Genomic DNA, 21118 nt, shown 5'->3' with positions numbered 1-21118 from the left:
AAGTCTTAATGAATATTAATTTAGAACAGGATTGTTGTACATATACTTTATCCAAGGTTAAAAATCACAAAAGTGCAATTGAAATCAGGGATCCCCACACAGTTTTAAAACTAATAGGGAGGGGGAGGGGGAGGAAGAGGGGCAGGGGAGAGTAGGGAGGGGGAAGGGACTGGATTCACACCATGTCCAGTGATGTAGTGCCTTGCCCTATGCGCACATGAAAAACATTGCTCTGAATATTATGGGAGGGAGGGGAGAGTTGAGGGAGGGGGAAGTTGGGGGTAGATGAGGTAGGACATCCCTGGACCTGCCTCATACTCCAAAAGCAGTCAAGGCAGTCTAATATTATTAAAAATGCTACTGATTATTGAGAGCGATGCATTAGCTAGAATTCTTTACGATACTTTTTAGTGATACAAAAACAATTATGGATTGGGAGGATAGTCTGTGTGCACCTTACCTCTCACAAGGTCAACATCGATGAGCTCTGTCTTAACCCTGCCAACCTTCAAGGGAGCATGTTTCTGACTATCAATACCCTGAAAAAATGATATAACAAAATGGAGGCGAAATAAAACAGATATCTCCGATGGGCATGTGTAGTATAACTTGTGGGGAGCAAGTAGACGGGAGCAATCTCTCCGAGGTCTGCAAGAATTACTTAAGGCTTGAAAACCTTTTCCATGCAAAACTCAGAAATATAATTGAGAATTTAATTTAGATATAACAGATGGAAACAACTTCCAGAACTTTCTGATCTTTTATTACCAATATAAAATTTGCATATATGTCCAACTTTTTTTCCTTGCAGCCCCCCAAAATCAAAGTGGGCCTATGCTAGTAAGAGTGAAAATACCAAATGACTACATTTTGCTCAACTATTCAATGTCTGGGTGCAATTAACCAAAGCTTAACTAAACAATAAGTAGGTCACAAAATATTTGCATTGTGTTCACACCTTTAATATTTATCAATAAGGTTACAGTAGCTGCTCATTGACCACTTTAAGACTTTCTAACATTCATTTTTTGGCATAAATAGACTTAACCATTCTATTAACAGTTCTGAATTGATGTCATTTTAAAGCACAAAACAGGGTTCATTTTAAAAATAACTTGCTGTGAGTCCTCATAGCTCTCTAGCTGATTGCAAATAAATTTAAGAGTTTAGAGCAGGCTCCACAATTTGATTCGCAGAATTTTTGTCAATGATATGTCCGTTTCATGCATTGTTCTAAGATCAATTATAAGGAAAACATATTAATGTTTATTTTTCTACATTTTGTATTTCTGCTTTGTGAGCATAATTGACAAACAAAATGGTATTGATGATTAAAGTTGGTTTCTTGTTGTCCCTAATTTATCTATTTTGTATTTTTACAATTTTATTTAATTTTTCCATCATTTAGCTTGTATCTTTAATATGTTCTTATTTCTTTGTATCATAATTGTCTCTTGCTCTTCTTAGCATTGATTCTTGAAGCTGGATGGAATATGGAATATGTACTCTGACACTTGCATGATCAAGGATGCAACAAATTTTTTTTTGTCTTGCTAATTAATACCAGGCTCTACTTTACATAACATGATATACTGTACCAAAACAGGGAGAAGACAAGGTTTTGTATTAGCAGTTAAAGAAAAAAAAAATTAAGTAAACGTTTAAAAAGAATATTATACTGTACATGATGGCAATAAATACCTGTTGTTCTTTTTCATCAAGATGTTCTTCCCATCTTTCTTTGTCATAAGCACCGATCTATTAATGGAATAAAATGATAGAAAAGAAGTGAAATATACCACTTTGTTTTCGCTTTGGAAAAATATATAGTCCCTCTGAAATGAGGTCATGGAATAAATTAGAGTTCAAATTTTGCGTAACAAAGCAATTTGAACATATATATTGTAGAACATTTTGCGATACGTAATACTGGGAAAACTTATACCCTGAATGTGAGCAAGCTACACAACTTGCTTGAAATTGTGGAACTTTGGATGATAGCAATACGTTTTATTTCACTCGCCTTGATGTTGACAACTTCAAATATGTTATCAAATACATTTTATACTGGTGGTTATCACCCACTCGAAGTTTCACAAACACTCTAATATTTCTATCTATAAGACTCATTGTGTATACCTCTGAAAACAGTCCACAACAAGTACCATTTATCTGAATTCTAATTGAAGATATACAGAAGAACAGCAAGGAAAGTGAAGGGAATGTAATAATTGTTGGATTTTTTTCAGAGAGAACATATTGTAACAAATGAACATACAGTACACTTTAAATATGTTTATTAATGTAATATATATTCATTGTTAACACAACTTGGTAACATTGAACACTGTGCACCCACTAATATATTTTGCTTGTTAAAACTAAGGTGGGGCTTATTCGCAGGGCAGCCCTGCGAATAGCCAGACACATACACCTTATTCACAGGGCAGCCCTGCGAATAGCCGGACACAAGTATCTTATTCACAGGGCAGCCCGCGAATAGCCAGACACATACACCTTATTTGCAGGGCAGCCCTGTGAATAGCCAGACACAAGCATCTTATTTGCAGGGCTGCCCTGCGAATAGCCAGACACATACACCTTATTCACAGGGCAGCCTTAGACTGGGTTAACGGGCTCAGTAATTTTTGGGGCTATTCGAGTTTGCTTTTGGGCACCAGCTATCTTTTTGAGAGTCTTAATTGGGAGCCTCTATATTTTGAGGAATTTATTGGCCTTTGGGATTCCTATCTTAATGCTGTTAGGATTGGTTTTGGGAGCCTAGGGCCTTAAGATTGAACCAGTCTAGCATTAGTACCGCCAACATAAAAATGTCATCCCTCAATCATTTTCACCTTTGTTTTTGCAGAGTGACTGCTCATTTGCATGTAAAGGTGTGGGAGGGGGGGGGGGGGACCATATTGGCTTTCAGGCAATACCGGCTTTTGGGGAATCCCAAGATAAGCTCCCTTAAAATAAGCTTTTAAACTTGAACTGCTGGGGCTCCAAAAATTAGCTTATGAAGTGGCTAAGACTATTTGGGCCCAAAAGGTTGGCTTTTTCAAGGCCCCTAAACTGACTGGTATCAATAGCAAAACCTTATAATAAACCTATTTTCAAAATCGTCACAGCCCTGCGAATAAGGTGTCTGTGTACGTTATTCGCCGGGCTGCCCTGCGAATAATCACTTTGTAAAACTAATGCCAGGGATCTTGTTTATGTTTGATATCACTTACCTGCTGTTGAAACTTAGAAATAGCTTCATTGGGAACCATCTTCAAGGAGAACAATGTAGATGTGTATGATCCCCTAGCTCGTGCTGAGTGGTCAAAAGTTCATCTTACTGGATGACTTTCTAAAAGATTTATGATATCTTGAATAAAAGAAGTTAAAATTACTGTAAATATATTTCTCACTTGTTCCTTTACTGGTCACTTATTGTAGCTCAAGCCTAAGCTATATGAATAAAACAAAAATCACATTTATTTATGCTGATGGTACATTTCTTTTCACTGAACTGTGAACAAAGATAATGAACGATCGAGCTGATATTTATGTAGCTAACATAGTAACAAGCAATTACCATTACTGGATAGGTTGTTAAAGTATTATGGGATGACTTGGACCTAGTAACATTAGCCTAGCTGTGAAAATTTACATAGCCTAAGTAATTTTTCTTTTACTTCACTTTTGTGTGTGGAAACATAATATGATTAAGAGACAAGACTGCCAGCCCATGGTACGGTTGGATGGAGCTCAGCATACAGTAGCAGGCCTTCTGCAGGCTAGGTCTATCGCTAGGCATTGACACTTAATCTTGATAACAAAACAAGTTATTTTCTTAAATATCATTTAAGCTAGGCCGTCGCCAGTTCGTACCATTAACTGCAAAAGAATTATTTACCAAGTAGTATGAATGCTACCAACAGTTACTCCTACGATAGAAACAATGCTATCTTGGTTCTGCGGTAACTCAAGAGCCGGGTGCGTTGTTAATTTTAATATTTTGTTTATACTGTAGTAGCCTAGGCCTGTGTATACAGCATAATGCATGTTGGTTGGGTCAATTCGAGTCAAGGAGCATTCATGGAATAACAAGGTTCGACGTTCATAATGGGTGTCGAAGTTAGCTGCACAATTCAACCCCAATCACTTTTGGGGCGGTCGGAGAGGAAAAAGAGACTCGAGGGGGAAGTGAAGGGAGAAAGCAGAGAGAGTGGATGGGGGGGGGGGGGGGGTAAAACGGAGGGGAGGGATGGAATGATGAAGGAGGAAGGGGAAATGGGATTGACGTGATCGAGACCTGTAAAAAGTTCTTTTGTCGGAAACTCATTGCAAAGTGAATACTGGGTTCAGTGAGTATGGTTATGTATTTTGTATACATGATAGAAAAAAGTATATATTAATGAATATGTGATCGCAAAAGGGAAATTATGACAAACAGAAAACCTTTGTAGGCTTGTCTAGTTGACAACTATTCCTGTAACACATTTAAGCTAGTATGGACTTAAATTATTCCAAAATCAAAATTAAAAAAAGCAAAAATAACAAAATGCAATTCGAAGAATCAGGAATTTGTAAATTTTGGTAATAGTCAGTAATTTTTCAGATAACTATTTCATACTTTACTGTTGATTTATGAAACATTGCAATTATGTTAAATATCTTTGGCAAAGACAATTCCTATTTTTTTTTGTTATCTAAAAAGTGAAGGTCAGTTATCTGTATTCGTTTCTCTGCCTATGTGACAAAAGGGGAAAAAGCTGATAAAGGGGTCCAAACAATTTAAGGATGGGCGATTGTAGTCACGTTGAGGAAATCAATTTGCAGATTCAATTTACAATTGACATTTATGAGAGATGGGATAGCTGCAATATGCATGGGCTGTATTAAATTACTCTATAGCCCTCACTAAGTTCCCAATGTTATGGGACTATAAAGCCCAAATAATGTTTGGTCAAATTCAAAACATCTGGATCATGACAACTTTGATAAATGACATTTTTTTCTTGCTAACTTCAAATCGTCTAAAGTTACGTACCTTGTGTAGGGTAGTGTTACAACTACAAGGCCTTTCAGTTTGATGGTCCTGTTACATTATAAATATCAAAATGCAAAGGTCAAGCGGCGTTTTACGTGCCCTAGTGAGGGCACGGGGGTTAAAAGTAACAAATTTATGTCACAACGGAAGATCAGCGTCTCAAAGAGCTTTCCATATATGTCAACTCACAACCAGGTACATACCATTGGGGCAAGCAGTGATACCGTAACGTTAGGCTAGCTTAGGCCTAACTCAAGTTAGAATACTGAGAGTGAGAAGTAATGTACAGTAGGACATATCATTATCAGTGGATCTTACTAGTGCACTTGTAGTTTTTCAAGCAATCAAGATAGGCCGTGGCTATTCTTACGACTAGTCGTAACAATTATTTATAAACTATTCTTACGACAAAGGCGAATTCAAGCGCAGTAAAGTAAATAAAGCAACTACGCATGTAGTAGGGGTAACCCTAACTTTAACCCTAAACCCCAATCCTAACCCTAACCGGAAATTATTGTTACTCCTGGTCGTAAAAAATAGTACTCCTGTCATAAAAATAGCAACTGCGCATGCGTAATCGGAAATTATTCTTACGAACAGTCGTAAGAATAGCCACTTTGATCAAGATAACCGCACTGATGCCATGTGCTAGGTTAAACTAACTGTCCTACAGGCTACAGTTCAAAGTGTTTTTGTTGATTGAACAAATATTAATGTGCTAAGCTAATACTACATGTACTGTATGTACAGGACAATGCCTGCATGACTAATTCTCTCACCTCCACATTATTTTAATGAACAAACAGATAATTGAAATAGGCTATAATTAAAGTAGCTTGACCATACATTTTTGTGTTACTTATGGATGGACTGACAGTGGCCAAAGGCCTACACTTGACGTTTCTTTAATTAATTTTCCATGAATACTTGTAAATTTAAAAGTTAATCAGTTTCTCTCTAGATGCTTAAATAGCTAATTGATTTCTGTTTGTTTCTGCTTATCTTCACTGCAGAAATGAACAGTTTCTCCAGCAACCATGTTCGAGATTGCTCATCAAAGAGATTTCACCAATAAGGCTCTTTTCCAGTGCAGGTGAACTTCTCTTTTTAAGTTTCAAATGAAGCTCAAGGTGTAAAACAGTTAATGTTTCATTTATGCATTTATTTGATTCTACAATTCTGTGAAATTCTGTTCGGGCAGTCACATTAAAGTCATGATTTCTGGTATATACGAAAATTTTTATTTTAATGTAATGTTTCTTACATTCACGTTATATTTTAAACCTGCTTTATGGAATGTTAACTCTCTCAAGTTATACCTCAAACAACAGACACTTTTATGGCATATCATGTTTACTTCAAATATGAAAATATTCATTTTACAAGAAAAACAATGGTGGTAGTAAATATTACTCAAAGACCAAGATTTCAAACTTGTGTTTGATACTTGTCAGCCTACTAGGCTGCTTTCACCAACTTGTGGTGACTTGCTAAGTTCATTTTGCTAAACATTTTGTCACTTGGGTTCTTCTTCATGTTAACAAGTTGCAAATTATGCAAACTGGAATTGCTCAAAAAGTAAATTTGCTTATTTATTTCTTATTTGATATGAAACATGATTATTCAAGAAAAATGAATAGCAATGTTATGGAATCAAATTGTATGGAAACAATTATTTTAATGCTAAGTCTTTAAAAGTGGTGCATAATCATAGGCTAGTCAGATGAAGTTCCAATTGGCATCACACTTTCAAAGTCCTGTCCTCGCAGCACAAGTGTATTGCTATCTCACTTTGAAATATATATTCCAGCTGTGTGGGTTGATTGTCAATATTACTCCATTGATAAATTAATAAACATAGCTAGTTTGTTCAAAGTTTTGACGCCATTTGGTGTTTAGCTCAAGTTTGAGTTTTAACATTTTTCTTACCCTCTTTTAGATTATCCTGGACACTTTATGGTCACCCTTCCAGCACTTTCACCTACTATGGATGTTGGCACCATTGTGCGTTGGGAGAAACAGGTATTTTATTGAAAGTTTCTAAATGCTCTCCCTTAAATGCATTTAGTCATTGAGTTGCATTTTTTTATGTCTCAGTTAATACCCAAAGGCACCTCCCACTTATGGCTATTCTACATACAGTAATGTCGAGCTCCACTGGGCCACCAACACCTTCACCCGTGCCTATGTTCAGTTGGACAAGAATGCACAATTTGATCTAAGTTGGTTATGAATAATACTACATTCATGTAACGCCTAGTTCCCTTCATCTTTTGGGAGTCAACTACACTTCTCCCATGTCCACTCAGGTGTTACTGTACAGGACAACTCCACTGGGCCAGGGCCACCTAAAGTTACCCTTACCAGTGTGAAAGTTGGTCAAAACTTCAGAATTGAAGCCAGAGGTGATTTTGACTCATTTTTTTTGGATGTAGGTCGGTGATAAGCTGGTTGAAGGAGATCTGCTGTGTGAGATAGAGACAGATAAAGCAACGATGGGGTTTGAGACCCCTGAAGAAGGCTACCTAGCAAGGGTGTTTGTCCTAGAAGGTACAAGAGATGTACCCATAAATAAGGTAAGGAATAATATTTACCATTGAACATGGGGGTTTTTTTTGGTGTGTTTTCCTGCACATATTGATATTGTTTGTGAAGTAAGTGAAATGGGATTATTCACCTAGTAAAACCGATTGGTATTAAGAACCACCTGCTAATATATGAGTTTTCCCCCCTCCCCCTTCCCCTTCCGTCCTCTACATTATGCCATTCATTAACCTAAGACATACGTTCTTGTGTTTACATGGGTAGTCTAGTAATTCAACAAACATACATAAGCAGCATTGTATTAATTAGTGAGTTAAGATGCATCATGTAACCAGTTGAAACATTTGGCAGAGGATAAAGGTTAACCTGCATTTAAAACCCTAAGGAAAATTGACTGACAATCAGTGGTTGATCTGATTTACAAGTGATTTACAAGTGGTTGATCTGATTTAATTTTGTTTTTTTCCTTTCAGGCCTTGTGCATTATAACAGAAAATGAAGGGGACGTCGCAGCTTTCAGGGATTTTCCTGATCCGGGAATGGTGACAGATGATGGTTCTCCAGCACCTCCCCCAGCAGAAGTAAGTGTTCAAGTTTCAAGACTTAAACCCCCCTTTTTTCTCTTTTTTTCCCTTTTTTTTTCAAGTGAACCAATAATTTTTAGTGTAAACCAAGAGGTTTGACATATACAGTATGGAGGGAGAATTGGTGGATTTGCCATATTGCTTATCAAGTTTATTCATGATTCTATGTCGCTGCAAGGTGTCATAACTGTTGTGTTCGGACGACAGCGTAGTGTATCGTGTTCCAAATGATGTAATTGGAAACCGCTATTCTTGGCCTAGATTACAAAGTGGCACATCATATCCACAAGAATGTATTTCAACCAAGTGGCCATCAATGCAAGTTGTTTATCCTGGGATAGTTGAGAATCTGGAGGTGACACCTTAATCAGCAAATTAGCAAAAATTTCAATGTCTTTTTTGAATCTTTGGATTGATAACGTTGCCCTTCCCTTACAGGAATCTCCACCCACAGAGGCTCCTGCTCCACCACCACCACCACCACCCCCACCCAGGCCTCCCCTCGTCTCTCCTGCTCCGACATCCACTCCAGAATCTATGGTCCAGCCCGCGACCGGTGCCGCAACAGGAGAGAGAATTTTTGCCAGTCCTTTGGCGAAGAAATTGGCAGCCGAGAGAGGGATTGACCTGCAGGTTTGTGGAACAAATCAAAACTTGGTAGTAGATTGTCATGTTTGTAAAACAAAAAATCTATACAAAAAAAATGAGAAGAAACAGAATTCCTGTCAAGATATACAATCCTGGCTATTTTGATTTTTATCTCAATACATTACATGTATAGAGATATTGTAACAGTAAGTGGGACTCTCTCTTCTCTTAAAAAATTTTCAGCGTCTTCATACAAAGTTCTTTTTCTCTGAAATTTCCAGAGCAAGCATATATCATATAGGCCAACAAAAGTTACTATTTTTTATTCCAGAATTGTATCTCATTCCATGACTTTTTCACCGATTTATGTCCAAATTTGGCCAAATCCCTCTGAAAAACCGTTGAACCAAGGCTTTTTTGCACACGCTACAAAACTTGTTTGTTTCCCTGTTTTTGATAATTAAGCCCCGCCTCCAAGTCTGGTTTGTAGCAGATTGGCAATGACTCAAGCCCCGCCTCCAATTCTGGTTTGTAGCAGATTGGTTAGGACTCATGGCAGCTACATGTTAGATATACGAAAATGGCCAACCTCGCGACCAATTTTCTATACTGTTGTGAGATATGCTGCTGGTACTGGTAGTGTATTGCACACTAATTTCATACACATTGTCGTACTATATTTAATTTATATTAGGACTTCGTCTGTTTATAGCTCCATGGTTTTAGTAATATCAATATAAGGATTGTACTGTTGTTCAGGTAGTTTTTCAGAGCAAGAGTCATGATAAGTTTGTTTGATTGCCCATCAGGTATTTTTGTATAATTACGTATACACATTGTTGTGTTTACAAGTTTAGGCTAGGCCTACAGTAGTGCATCCTATATTAGACTTTCATTTAGTAATGGCCACATTAGCATTGTACTGGTGGTGTTCAGGCAGTTTTGGGCCAGGGTGCAGTAAGTTTGTTCGATTGCCTTACAGTGTGTTTTAATTTTAACTTAAGTTTCCAACTTATATTTTAACTGTGACTCCATAAATTTAACATAATGTGAATGGTATAATACAACAACTATTAATTTGGAATAGAGTGTATATTGTGCATTTCTAGAATGAAGCATCATTATGAATTAACAGCTTGTTTGGTATATTTCTTTAACCCCCCCCCCCAAAAAAAAAAGAATTAAGAAGAGGAGCCAGCCATAGCATCACAACTTTTATAAGACTATAAAAATTGGATAAGGTTATGTTTTATTTATAAGGATATAAGATGTATAACTATAAGGTTATAAGAAGTATGTTTAGCTTTCTTTTGAACCTGTGATGTTTGACATCAAATATTCAAAGAATTAAAAGAAAATACTAAAATGGAGAAGAACTGGGGTGGCTATAAGGAGAGGAGGAGGCCACCCATCACTTTCAATTAAAAACTTGTAATCTACTTGTACATTATTTTTTCCAAGTCATAAATCCACGAAATCTTCATGTCAAAATTATTGAGAAGGAAAAACGTGGGTTGTTTTGATACTTGGAAGTGTACACAGTTTTGATGGTAGTCACCACTACAGTCTACAGTAACGTACAGTAGGTCGATAGGCCTAGCTTTCTCAAGGTGGGCATAAAGAATATGGTCGAGTTGTTCGCCTCTTCTTATTTGACTGTTGTCATTGACGTCAAACTATATGACCAAAGATATTATATATATTGATATTGATAATTGTAGAGACAGAGCAAAGATATAAAACTAGGAATCGAAATTAGAACTTCCAGTATTGAGATACTGCATCATTGATGCTCTTGTTTAAGTTTGGTTTCCTTTTTGTCTGCTTATTGTTCATGTCCTCACTCTGTTTTAATCAGTTTTAAATTCTATTGAAGCACCCTAGCTCATACACCAACTGTTCTGAACTTCTGAAGGATTGGTTAAATAAAAATAATTAAAAAATATTAGGAGAGATATTAAAATTATTAACAGAGCATATGTGTAATTGACCTTGTAAAATGATGTATGTTAATCATAGGAACTTAAACGTGTGGCAATCGAGGTGGGAGATCAGATGTTTTGAAAAAGTTTTTGAGACGGAAAAATAAACACGGAGGAAAGTAATCAACTAAGAAAGAAAGAAAGTTGTCTCATTTATTTTGTTCATCGTGGGAACACCAACAACAGTTTTCCAAGGATGCTTCATAATACAAGAAAGAGCTGATCTGTTTCGTATTTATGTTTTTTGTCATCTTTAAACATCGTACAAACAATTCTCCGTTTCTGTCATGCGGGAGGATCCACCCGTGTAACCCTTTTTTGTCCTCCACTCTTCCTTAGACGGTTACTGGCAGTGGTCCAAGAGGCCGGATCAGGAAACAGGACATCGAGTCGTTTGTACCCTCTGCTGCTGTACCCGTTGTGCAATCTGGAGGAGGTCCGGTAGCCACCACCGGCCCTTACATCGACTTACCAGTGGACCAGTATCGACAGGTGAGCCTCACCGCTGTTGATCTGTGGTTGTACCTAGCGTTGTATTCAAGTTATGTCAGATACCTCGACCCTTACACAGTCACCACATCTTTGTAGCCATCCCGTTAAGAAAGTCTAAGCACCTTAGAAACAGTTAATAACCTTTACCAATGTATCCCCCCACACCCCCCCACACACACACTTCCTCCAACCCCACACCCCCACTTCCTCCACACTCTTCTTCTCAATCAGGTGCTGACCCGATTTTTGTCCTCTTTCATCTCTCTCTCACTCTAAGGATTAACTGGAGTTTACTTTCCACAGCCTTCCATTTGGTATCCACTGATCTATTACATGTATGTATTATTTTTCATCAATAGTTATCCGTTATATTTAGAATTCAGATTTGCTATCGTTGTCATGTATCGGAGCTAGCACTGAGGGCGGTCTACTCCAAACAGGCTGTCCCTTACTATTTCTTGACCGTCTTGTTTTGACATGTCTTGTTTTTCAATGGTTATCCATTGTATCTAACAATCCAGTTTTGCTTTCGTTGTCATTCATAGGAGCTAGCACAAAGGGCGGTCTACTCCAAACAAACGGTGCCTCATTATTTCTTGACGGTGGACATCGAAGCTGATAAATTACTACTGTACGTGAAACCCTCTGTCTCAGTTATTTTAAAAGATTTGTCTCATGTGATAATTTACCTATTCCCAAGACTCCTGTCCTATCCTACCCTATCCTACCCTATCATACCCTATCCTATCCTACCCTACCATACCTTATCATACCCTATCCTACCCTATCTTGTCCTACCATATCCTACCCTACCATATAATACCCTATCCTACCCTGTCCTATGCTACACTATCCTACCCTACCCTAACATACCCTATCCTACCCTGTCCTATCCTATCCGATCCTGCCCTATCCTACCCTGTCTTATCCTACCCTACCCTATCATACCCTGTCCTATCCTACCCTATCCTACCCTATCTTGTCCTACCCTACCGTATAATACCCTATCCTATCCTTCATATTTTAAGTCAGAAGTTTATTTTAAAAACAACAGTTTAATAGGATTTCAGGTTCAATACAGGATGGTCCAGCACACCTGGATCATTTCATGATTGTCATTATATCGGTCCAGCAGATTTATTTTTTCTACATTCCTCCTGGATAATTCATCGACTATGAATGAATATAGCTTACAAAATTACTTTACCAGACACTCAGTATGCATGTGCTCTACCAGACACGCATACTGGGTGAAATGATTTTACATATGCATAGGTCGTCCGCGCTGAACGACTGACACATGCATGGATTTGTACCCCCGTTAAAGATGACGATGACAAAAAAAAAAATGAAGAACAAAAAATTGAAAGCACTTAAAGGTTTATGAAACCTTGTTGGACTTTCTGTCTTTCTTGCGGCACTTTCTTCTAACTAAATATGATTTCTCATGTTTTCCTCATCCAGATTGGCAGAGGATCTTAATCAAGAAGTGGAAGGCGATGAAGCATGCCTACAGCTACATCACTTTGTCATTAAAGCAGCTGCCCTCGCTTGTCATAAAGTCCCTGCAGCTAATTCATCCTGGATGGGTGAAGCAATCAGACAGTATGTACCTCTTTCTTCAAATTTGAGAATCAGACAGAATTTGTTGACATATTTCACCTTAAAAACTGTCTGCATGAATACACACACCAAAAAAGAAGCAGTTTGGTTGAGGTTTCTATATTTATAATCAAAAGAAGACAGAAAAAGAGACCTTGTTGTCTTTCATATTCACTGATTAAATTTCCAGCAGCTCTGGGTTTGTTTCTTAGTTGCCATCTCAACGTGTTTCACTCTCCGAAGGATTCACTCGAGTGACGACTGCTGCATTCTTTTTAGTAGCCGTATTTGTTATTTTATCCTTGTGCGAACCAACCTAAAAACTGATGGTTAACCATAGCAGAACGTGTCTCTTTCTTTTGTAATCCATACTCTCAAATGTTTTGCTTTAAAAGTGAAGTTAAGTCTGTTCAGTGTAAAATAGTGTCCACATCTGTAGACCAAAAAGATAAAGAGAGACAGAAAAAAAAACAGAATTGATATAATATAATAATAATAATAATAATATATAAGTTCTTAACATAGCGCCAAATACCAAAAGGCCTCTAGGCGCTTTACAAAACCTAAAACAAATAGAAACATAAAAAAGACAGAGAAATCAGAATATTTCAAATGTGCCAACTAAAATCCACATGACCCTTGCTTGTGTACATACCTCCCAAAAAATTATATATAATCATTTTCATCTGTCGGTCGATTGCCTCAAGTAACAAATTTTTGTCCTTAGATATCACATGACTTTTGAATTCAAATGAATACATCCGTGACGGAAAACACTGAGAAACATTCCACCTCAAGCTACCACTTGTCCCACTCCCCTCAGAGGGTTCATCGAACGACGCAGACGTCATTCTTTTTCAACGATGTATTCATTTTATGTATGGTGGCAGTAGTGGGTTATGTAATGATACACTGTATTAACTGTAAATAACTGTAATTGACAAATTAATAAAATGTATTCAATTTTTCCACCACGTAGATACAATGAAGTCGCACTTGTACGTTTCTTTCTTCTTCAGATTTGTTCATGTCGACGTTAATTTTACCATGCAGTCTGACGGAGGTCAGATTGGCCCTGTTGTATCTGGTGCTGACACAAAGGTGAGTCACCGAGTACACCTGTACTTAATTTGAGATAATAGTGAGAGCGTGGTGGCCAATTGGCTAAGGCGTCGGACTCGTAATCCAAGGATTGCTGGTTCGATTCCTGCCTAGTTCATTACGTTGCGTCCTTGGGCAAGATGCTTTATCTCACTTGCCTCTCTCAACCCAGGGGTTAAATGGGAACCTGTGAGGTAACTTGTCATTGGGCGCAGTATATAACTACAGCCGCCTGGCGGGATTGTCTCTGGGACAAGGTTATCATTGACCAGGGGTAATATAACGTCTGTAAAGCCCTTTGAGACCTATTGCTGGTATAAAGCGCTATATAAAAAATCATATATATTATATTAATTTGATACTTAAATTAAGAAGACAGTTAGAAAATATATACCTTGACAGCAAAACAAATCAGAGTGTGGTCTCATTGGGATTCAAAGTTTTTGTTATCCCACGGACTGAGGCACCATGGGACAACTTCTTTTCTAGAAAATATAGATAGCATTGAAAGTATCTAGAAACAATGGATGAATTCAAGATCCTTATGACCTTATTCATAGGTGGTTCATTGAATACATGTGTTTGTGTTTTTTTTTCGTATTATTACCGTAGTCATTCTGTAGGTACTGAGGACTGTTGTGGTGGTGTCAGCTTAGTGAACTAAGTAAATCCTTGCCATATGTGCAATTTGACTAAACATAACAGTGTATCATTACATAAGCCACAGCTGCCACCATAGTAGGACAGACTAAAACAGTGCAATAAACATAACAGTGTATCATTACATAACCCACTTCTGCCACCAAAGTAGGACACTCTTAAATGGCACAATAGACATAACAGTGTATCATTACATAACCCACTGCTGCCACCATAGTAGGACAACCTAAAACAGTTGCAATAGACATAAGTGTATCGTTACATAACCCACTGCTGCCACCATAGTAGGACACCCTTAAACATTGCAAAAGACAAGTATATCGTTACATAACCCACTGCTGCCACCATAGTAGGACATGCTATAACAGTACAATACACATAACAGTGTATCATTACATAACCCACCACTGCCACCATAGTAGAACATGAAAGGTGCAACTCTTCAGTGAGATTTGGTTCCTCTCCCCTGATTTATCACTTTCATATTTTGTTTGCGATGAAGCACAACCTCCCAGTTGCTAGGTTTCATTGCTTCTAATGCCAGTACCTCTATCCACTGGACTAAATCCTTGGTCTTTGGGCAGTAGCATTAAGATCAGTGTTTGCTATCACAAACCCGCAAAGAAATAGTCGCTTTATTACTAATTAAACTAAGTGGGCCCATATTTTATTTCCACCTTGATTACATTTGGGACACATTCATTGAGCCCAAATTTGTTGGGTCAATGTGTTTGGGACCATTTGGGCCCATATTTTGTTTACCTTGCAAATAACACTGCAACCTTAAGTTGGATCGTTGCCAAACTTGGGATCCAGTTGTTGGTTAATAGCTGGAAATGTAGGCCATCTGTGGTCCAAATACTTCCGGGGTCTATTCTTGGGGCTGGGTGGGCCCAAATTTTATTTCCACCTCAAACTTCATCTAAAGACACATTCTTTGGGCCCAAATTTGTGGGGCCCAATATGTTTGGGACCATTTGGTTGCAAAATTTTGTAAGGCCAAATATTTGGGAGAGGCCAAACTTTGAAAATGGCAATATCTCCACAAGCTTAACTCGGGTTGTATAGCAAACTTGGAATACAGTTCTTGGTTAATAGCCGATACATGGGGCATCAGTATTATGATATTGGGTGATGACATACAACGCTCTAATATACCACTAAGCAAGGAATCAAATTGCCTGTTATGCTCTTGTGTTGAAAGCATGATTGGTATTATAAAGAAGCAAAATTAATGATATTTTTTAACACAAATGAATGATTGTTCTATAATTCTTCCATGTACTCGGTTTTTTCCTGTAGGGGCTTGCTACCATCAGTGAAGAGCTGTCTTTGCTTAACAAGAAGTTGTCTGATGGGATGCTTCAACCTGAGGATTACCAGGTAAGGTGATATCTGCAAAAGTCTCAAGAGTTCTAACCCTAAATGATGCAAGTTTGTATTTAAAGCAAATCATGAAAGGTGAATCTTTTTAAAATAGAAAAAGTTTCCCATTTTTTTCCTTCCTTTTTTTGTTATTATGATTTTATTGTGCTTATGTGATTGAAGCTACCTTCCACTCAATAGTTGATGGGACCATTTACAATAGGTTGGCGATATCGGTTTGGCCTGTTTTAATGATTGCATTCAGATCAATACAGGTATGGTTTGGAAGCTGTCCAGTTTCCCAGTCCATTAGAGCAGAGTAGTTGCCTAGGACTCCCTCAAAGGTCAAGTACTCGCTCATTATTCTTCTGTGGTTGCCAAGTCTGTCCCATATAGCTTTTATTTCCTGTTCCTTTCCAGAAAATAGCTCATTGATTAGTATAATATTTATGTTTGCGTACTGCACTTATGTCAGCGATATAGATCATGCAGGAACTATCTCGAATGAAGAAGAGTACATGCAATATTTACTCAGTTAAATGGAACGGAACTTTGAGTTAGAACGATAGAATAACAGTTTGAAAACAAGAAGGAAGAAACGAGAATTTGTGTAGTGCAGTCTTTGTACCCAGGCACCGGAGTATATTGTGCGAGAATGTTATGGGGCCTTCCAAAATGCCAGAGAGACTTGGGACAGTAAATTATTTCCCTGAGATGGGGACGTAACTGAGGGTCCCAGGGTTGGAAAGTTACCTGCCTGCTTTATCAATCTCTTAGCAGTACTGGACAAGGATACCAGACCTGTATTGACTAGATACCTGTATTTGAGCTTAGTTCTCTGAGCCTGTTCTATTCCTAACAGAATTGTACTAACTCTTGGGGAATTTTCAAAGTCCAGAATGGATTCTGGTACAAGATTAAGTACATGTAAAGTGACTTGGAACTTTTTACTGGTAGTTATAAAATTAAAAATTAAAAAAATTATTAATGGTAGTCCTTTTCTTATATTTTATACTTGATGCTGTTGTGCAAGGTACAAGGCTTGTATTTACCTTGATCATCACATGAATGGGTTCTCAGAAGAGGTAATATTTTATATGGAATTCTACCCCAACATTTCAAGCTGATCATGAAAATACTTCTTGTTTTTTTTTTTCTTTCTTCTGCTTCTTCCCAGGGAGGTACTTTCACCGTGACAGATCTCAGCAGCTTTGGTGTTAAAACTTGTGGCAGTGTAATTACGCCACCTCAGGCTTGCTCCTTGGCCATGGGGGCTCTTAGGGAGACCTTTGTCCCAGACGATGAATCCGAGGAAGGGTAAGGAGTTTTACAGGGCGTTGTGGTCAATTGGTTAAGGCAGTGGACTTGTGATCTAAGGATTACAGGTTCGAGCCCTGGCCAGATCATTCGTTGTGTCCTTGGGCAAGGCACTTTGTCTCCATTGCCTCTGTTCACCCAGGTGTATAATTGGGGACTTGCGAGGTGACTTGTAAATATAGTTGCGTGTGCCGGTTTGTGGCTGCACCCTATGGGAAGTCCCCCAGGGGACACGTGGCTGTGGTGCCCCAGGAGAGATTGTTTGAATTGTGCACACTTTGGTGTGTAGGTGTGACAAGTTACCAATGACCAGGGTTAAGTACAGCGCGGCGAGACTTTATTGTAAGTTGCGCTAAATAAGAACTGTTAATTATGATTATTATTAAAGGGATGCCTTTGAGTTTTACTTATGTGTTCACATTGTTGAACAAAATAAAGCAGCTATTTTCTTTTCGAGTTTGGTTTTTTCCAGAGCTTTAATACAGTAATAATCTGTTCTTCTTGATCAGAATATTTTTTCATTTTCACCTGATTTTGCTAAATATTTATATCGTTGAAGCGTCAGAAACACTGTTGCTTGATATGCTGTCATATATCCTGTGTTCGTGCTTCTTTAAGCCTGATTTCTATCGTTGAAGGGTCAGAAATCCATTTCTGCTAGATATGCTGTCATATATCCTGTGTTCGTGCTTCTTTATGCCTGATTTTTATCGTTGAAGGGTCAGAAACACTCCTGCTTGATATGCTGTAGGATATCTGTGTTAATGCTTTTTTAAGCCTGATTTCCATCATTAAAGGGTCAGAAACCCATTTCTGCTAGATATGCTGTCATATATCCATGTTCGTGCTTCTAAAAAGCGTGATTGAAGAAGTCAAGTGAAACCCTGATATTCTGCTTGAAAGTAGCTTCTTATCTTTCATTAAGAACAGTTAATTGTGCCCATCGAGTGTACTTCCTAACCACGTCAACTCTATTTCCTATTCGAGGTACCCGTTCACATTCTTCCCAGGTGTAATTAAAACGATGAGTGCAGAGGTGTTTCATCCTTCTCTAGATGATCTGAAAGATACAAGTATTGCAACACTACATTAAAGCATTATACTATAAATCCAGGACTTGGTGCCTACCGCTAAGAATTTGCAGATTTGGTGGTTTTATATTCAAAAGCTGTTTACTATCAGCCATTGAAGACAGATGAGTGATAGTTTGGTGTAATTTCGTCGTGTATTTTGGAGATCATTTTAGAGAGAAGAAAAGGAAGGTATTCCAAACTGTTTGTGTTCAATAGCTGAATTATTTTGATGACAATGGCAACATCGATGTGGACATTTTTACAAAATTCCAAATGTCCCCGTAAAGATGATTGAATGGCACCTCTATAGGAGAAAATATATGATGGTTCGAAGGGGTTGAAACCATCATAGAGGTCAGGATATTTTATCCTCATGTTGCTGATTTAAGTCCTGAAAATAGTAGTTTGCTCGTCAAGGATATGTTGATAAAATAAATTTCCAATCCTGTATTTCTCTTTTACCCTTGCTTCAAACTGGTTCTGTCTGTTTCTTTTTCCTCTGTGTTTTTACATTACAACATTCCGACTCATTTTCCTCAACAGGTACCGAGCAGCTAATGTCTTCAGTGCTACTCTTGCCTGCGACCATCGCGTGGTCGACGGTGCGGTCGGTGCCCAGTGGCTGCAACATTTCAAGGGTTTCCTACAGAAACCTCACACCATGCTCTTATAGGCCCGGTTAGACCATCTAAAGAATTTATCTTGCAAAACTCACCCGAGTTAGAGGAAAATGTGAAATGAAGTGATACTGCCCAACAAAGGAGTAATAACTGAGAGGTTTACCCAATACGGCCCGTAACGGAAAGGAGATCCACGTTAAGCTGCAGAAATGCTTTCCCATAAAATTCAATCGAGTTCTGGTACAAGAAGTCCCTTGCTTTGGCCAATCTTTGTGCTGATTATGATTCGGGCCATTGTAATTTATGTATAAGCTCAGGAGGAATCATCGTTGGAGGTATGGTAACGATTTAGCCAGTATTTGGCCCCAAAAATTGAGCTTGGTATGTTCAACTATAAATCTCTTTTTCTAAATTACTTTTCAGTAAAATTTTTCACCTCTGTCCCAACTCTTAATAAGATAACTCTCTCACAAGGGGTGTTTGGTGACACCTGAAACTAACAGGATGATTGCAAAGCCTACGCGCCCCCTGCACCCCCCCCCCCTTTATGTATGGAAAAGCTGTTGTGATCATTATTTTTATATTTTATTCTCTCCATTCATAATATGCCATCATTTTTTGATGTTCAGAGGTATATAAGGCCAATTTTATTTAGGAATAGAATATTGGGTACAGAGGAAGATTGCCGGAAGCTTAAGAACTTTGCATTCCCCATAGTGGACTTTACTGGCCCACATATTTAAAGCTATTTCTGCATTGTGGCAGCCTCTGCACTCCCTTTCCCCTCCACCCCTCCCCTCTCAAACCCAGTTACTCTTATGACCATGTTTATGGTGCTTTTTGTTGTAATCATGGTATCCTTGTTTGTAAACTTTATACAAAATGTTGTTCACCTTTTCACTTCATGCAATTTGTGAAGTGTTTGGTGTAACATTATCGATATTTTTGTCAGTCAAACAATTTCTGTTTGCCAAAATGTTTATATGGGAACAGTACCTCTAACCCTTGCGACTGCAGTTGTGCTAATACTAATATTGATGCCTCTGTTTGTATTTGTTTTTAAACCTGTTATTACCTGTTAAGTTCAGAACACTAATCAGCATCTACAAACACAGCTCTACCTCCACAATTTCAAGAAAAATATCTTTAAAAATATTAATAACAGCAATAACAAATGGAAATGAATGTTTTTTTTAAATTCTAAGGAATAGACTCATTCTGTTTCTTAACTTGATCCTTCTGTATTGAAGAATTTATTGGAATGTGTACACAATTGTAATAAAGATTTTATCATCCGACGGTTTAATGCCAAAGAAATTTGAAGAAAGTTTGAAAATAAACTTGCAAGTTAACAGGTGATGAATACTGAAGCCTTGCTTTGCAGTTATGAGTGGGAATTAAAAAAAAAGATTTTGTCATGCTGGAAGTTCCTGAAGGTACTTTTCAAAGCTCACTGTTAAGAGAAAAGAGTTGGGGGTAGTTTTAGGGTTGTATGACTTGCCGACCACTGCCCTAGGGCTTGTGCAAATCATTTCCATTGTTATGATAAATACACAGTAATGATGAGATTCAAAGGTTTTGCCTTGTAGTATTATCATTGAGTATTATCAAGTTTCATAATTATCAAGCTTTTAACCATTACGTTTAACGAGTGGCAAGTATATGCAAAGAGATCCTTTTGATCAGAGTTGCACCCGTTCCAACTCGAAGGAAGTTTGGACTCGTACTTGTTACGGAATAAATCTAATGCCTAAAAAAGATGACCTGCCGTTAATGGTATCAGTCTTAAAACTGACATCATGCCAGGTCCTTCCTTGTGGTCTTCCACACCAGTTTCTAACAAAATTTTAAAACAGGTCAGCATATTATTAATTTTTTTTTTTTAACTATTTGACAAAGTCAAATCGTGTATTGTACCTAAAGATTATTAAGGAGAAAAAGTTATTATATGAACCTCCCTTTACTTGAGTTGAACTCGCTCTTTTTGTTGGGGTGAAAATAAAGTTTATGTCGATTTGGAGACTACTTTCTTCCGTTATCTAGCATTTTTACTTTTTTTGTACATTATAATACACACCGACTGATACCAATCTGTACAGACTATACCATACCTTTCACTTTTGACAGGTTGCCTACAATCACACTGTTA

At 37.8% G+C, this 21118-nt stretch overlaps 2 protein-coding genes across 5 annotated transcripts in view; one reads left to right on the top strand and one right to left on the bottom strand.

Moving 5' to 3' along the window:
- LOC139954982 (protein PHTF2-like) overlaps positions 1 to 4061 on the bottom strand; it is a 36591-nt gene extending 32530 nt beyond the window's left edge. The window contains exons 1-4 of one of the 3 annotated variants that reach the window (XM_071955065.1): positions 3905 to 4061; positions 3237 to 3373; positions 1702 to 1758; positions 461 to 539 (exon numbers count right to left, since the gene is read on the bottom strand). In XM_071955065.1, coding sequence (XP_071811166.1) covers positions 461 to 539; positions 1702 to 1758; positions 3237 to 3275 — 175 coding nt within the window. In that variant the 5' untranslated portion in view covers positions 3276 to 3373; positions 3905 to 4061. Of the gene's footprint in view, positions 1 to 460; positions 540 to 1701; positions 1759 to 3236; positions 3374 to 3879 lie in introns of all 3 variants that reach the window. The other 2 variants (XM_071955067.1, XM_071955066.1) reach the window with 2 other exon arrangements.
- Positions 4062 to 5012: 951 nt separating this feature from the next.
- On the top strand, positions 5013 to 20989 carry LOC139954983 (dihydrolipoyllysine-residue acetyltransferase component of pyruvate dehydrogenase complex, mitochondrial-like). 2 transcript variants are annotated; one of them, XM_071955069.1, is made up of 13 exons: positions 5013 to 5236; positions 6055 to 6134; positions 6981 to 7063; positions 7477 to 7617; positions 8059 to 8166; positions 8608 to 8802; positions 11079 to 11231; positions 11777 to 11862; positions 12696 to 12836; positions 13853 to 13934; positions 15897 to 15977; positions 17137 to 17276; positions 18893 to 20989. In XM_071955069.1, the coding sequence occupies exons 1-13, from the start codon at positions 5112 to 5114 to the stop codon at positions 19020 to 19022; spliced, it is 1545 nt and encodes a 514-aa protein (XP_071811170.1). In that variant the 5' UTR covers positions 5013 to 5111; the 3' UTR covers positions 19023 to 20989. The 2 variants fall into 2 exon arrangements, with proteins under 2 accessions (XP_071811170.1, XP_071811169.1); XM_071955068.1 differs by having other exon boundaries at positions 5013 to 5251.
- The last annotated feature ends 129 nt before the right edge of the window (positions 20990 to 21118 follow it).

The sequence above is a fragment of the Apostichopus japonicus genome, chromosome 17 (genome assembly GCF_037975245.1).
Source record: "Apostichopus japonicus isolate 1M-3 chromosome 17, ASM3797524v1, whole genome shotgun sequence".
NCBI lineage: Eukaryota > Metazoa > Echinodermata > Holothuroidea > Aspidochirotida > Stichopodidae > Apostichopus > Apostichopus japonicus.
Note: the sequence above shows the minus strand (reverse complement) of the source record. Positions and strands in the feature narration are given on the sequence as shown.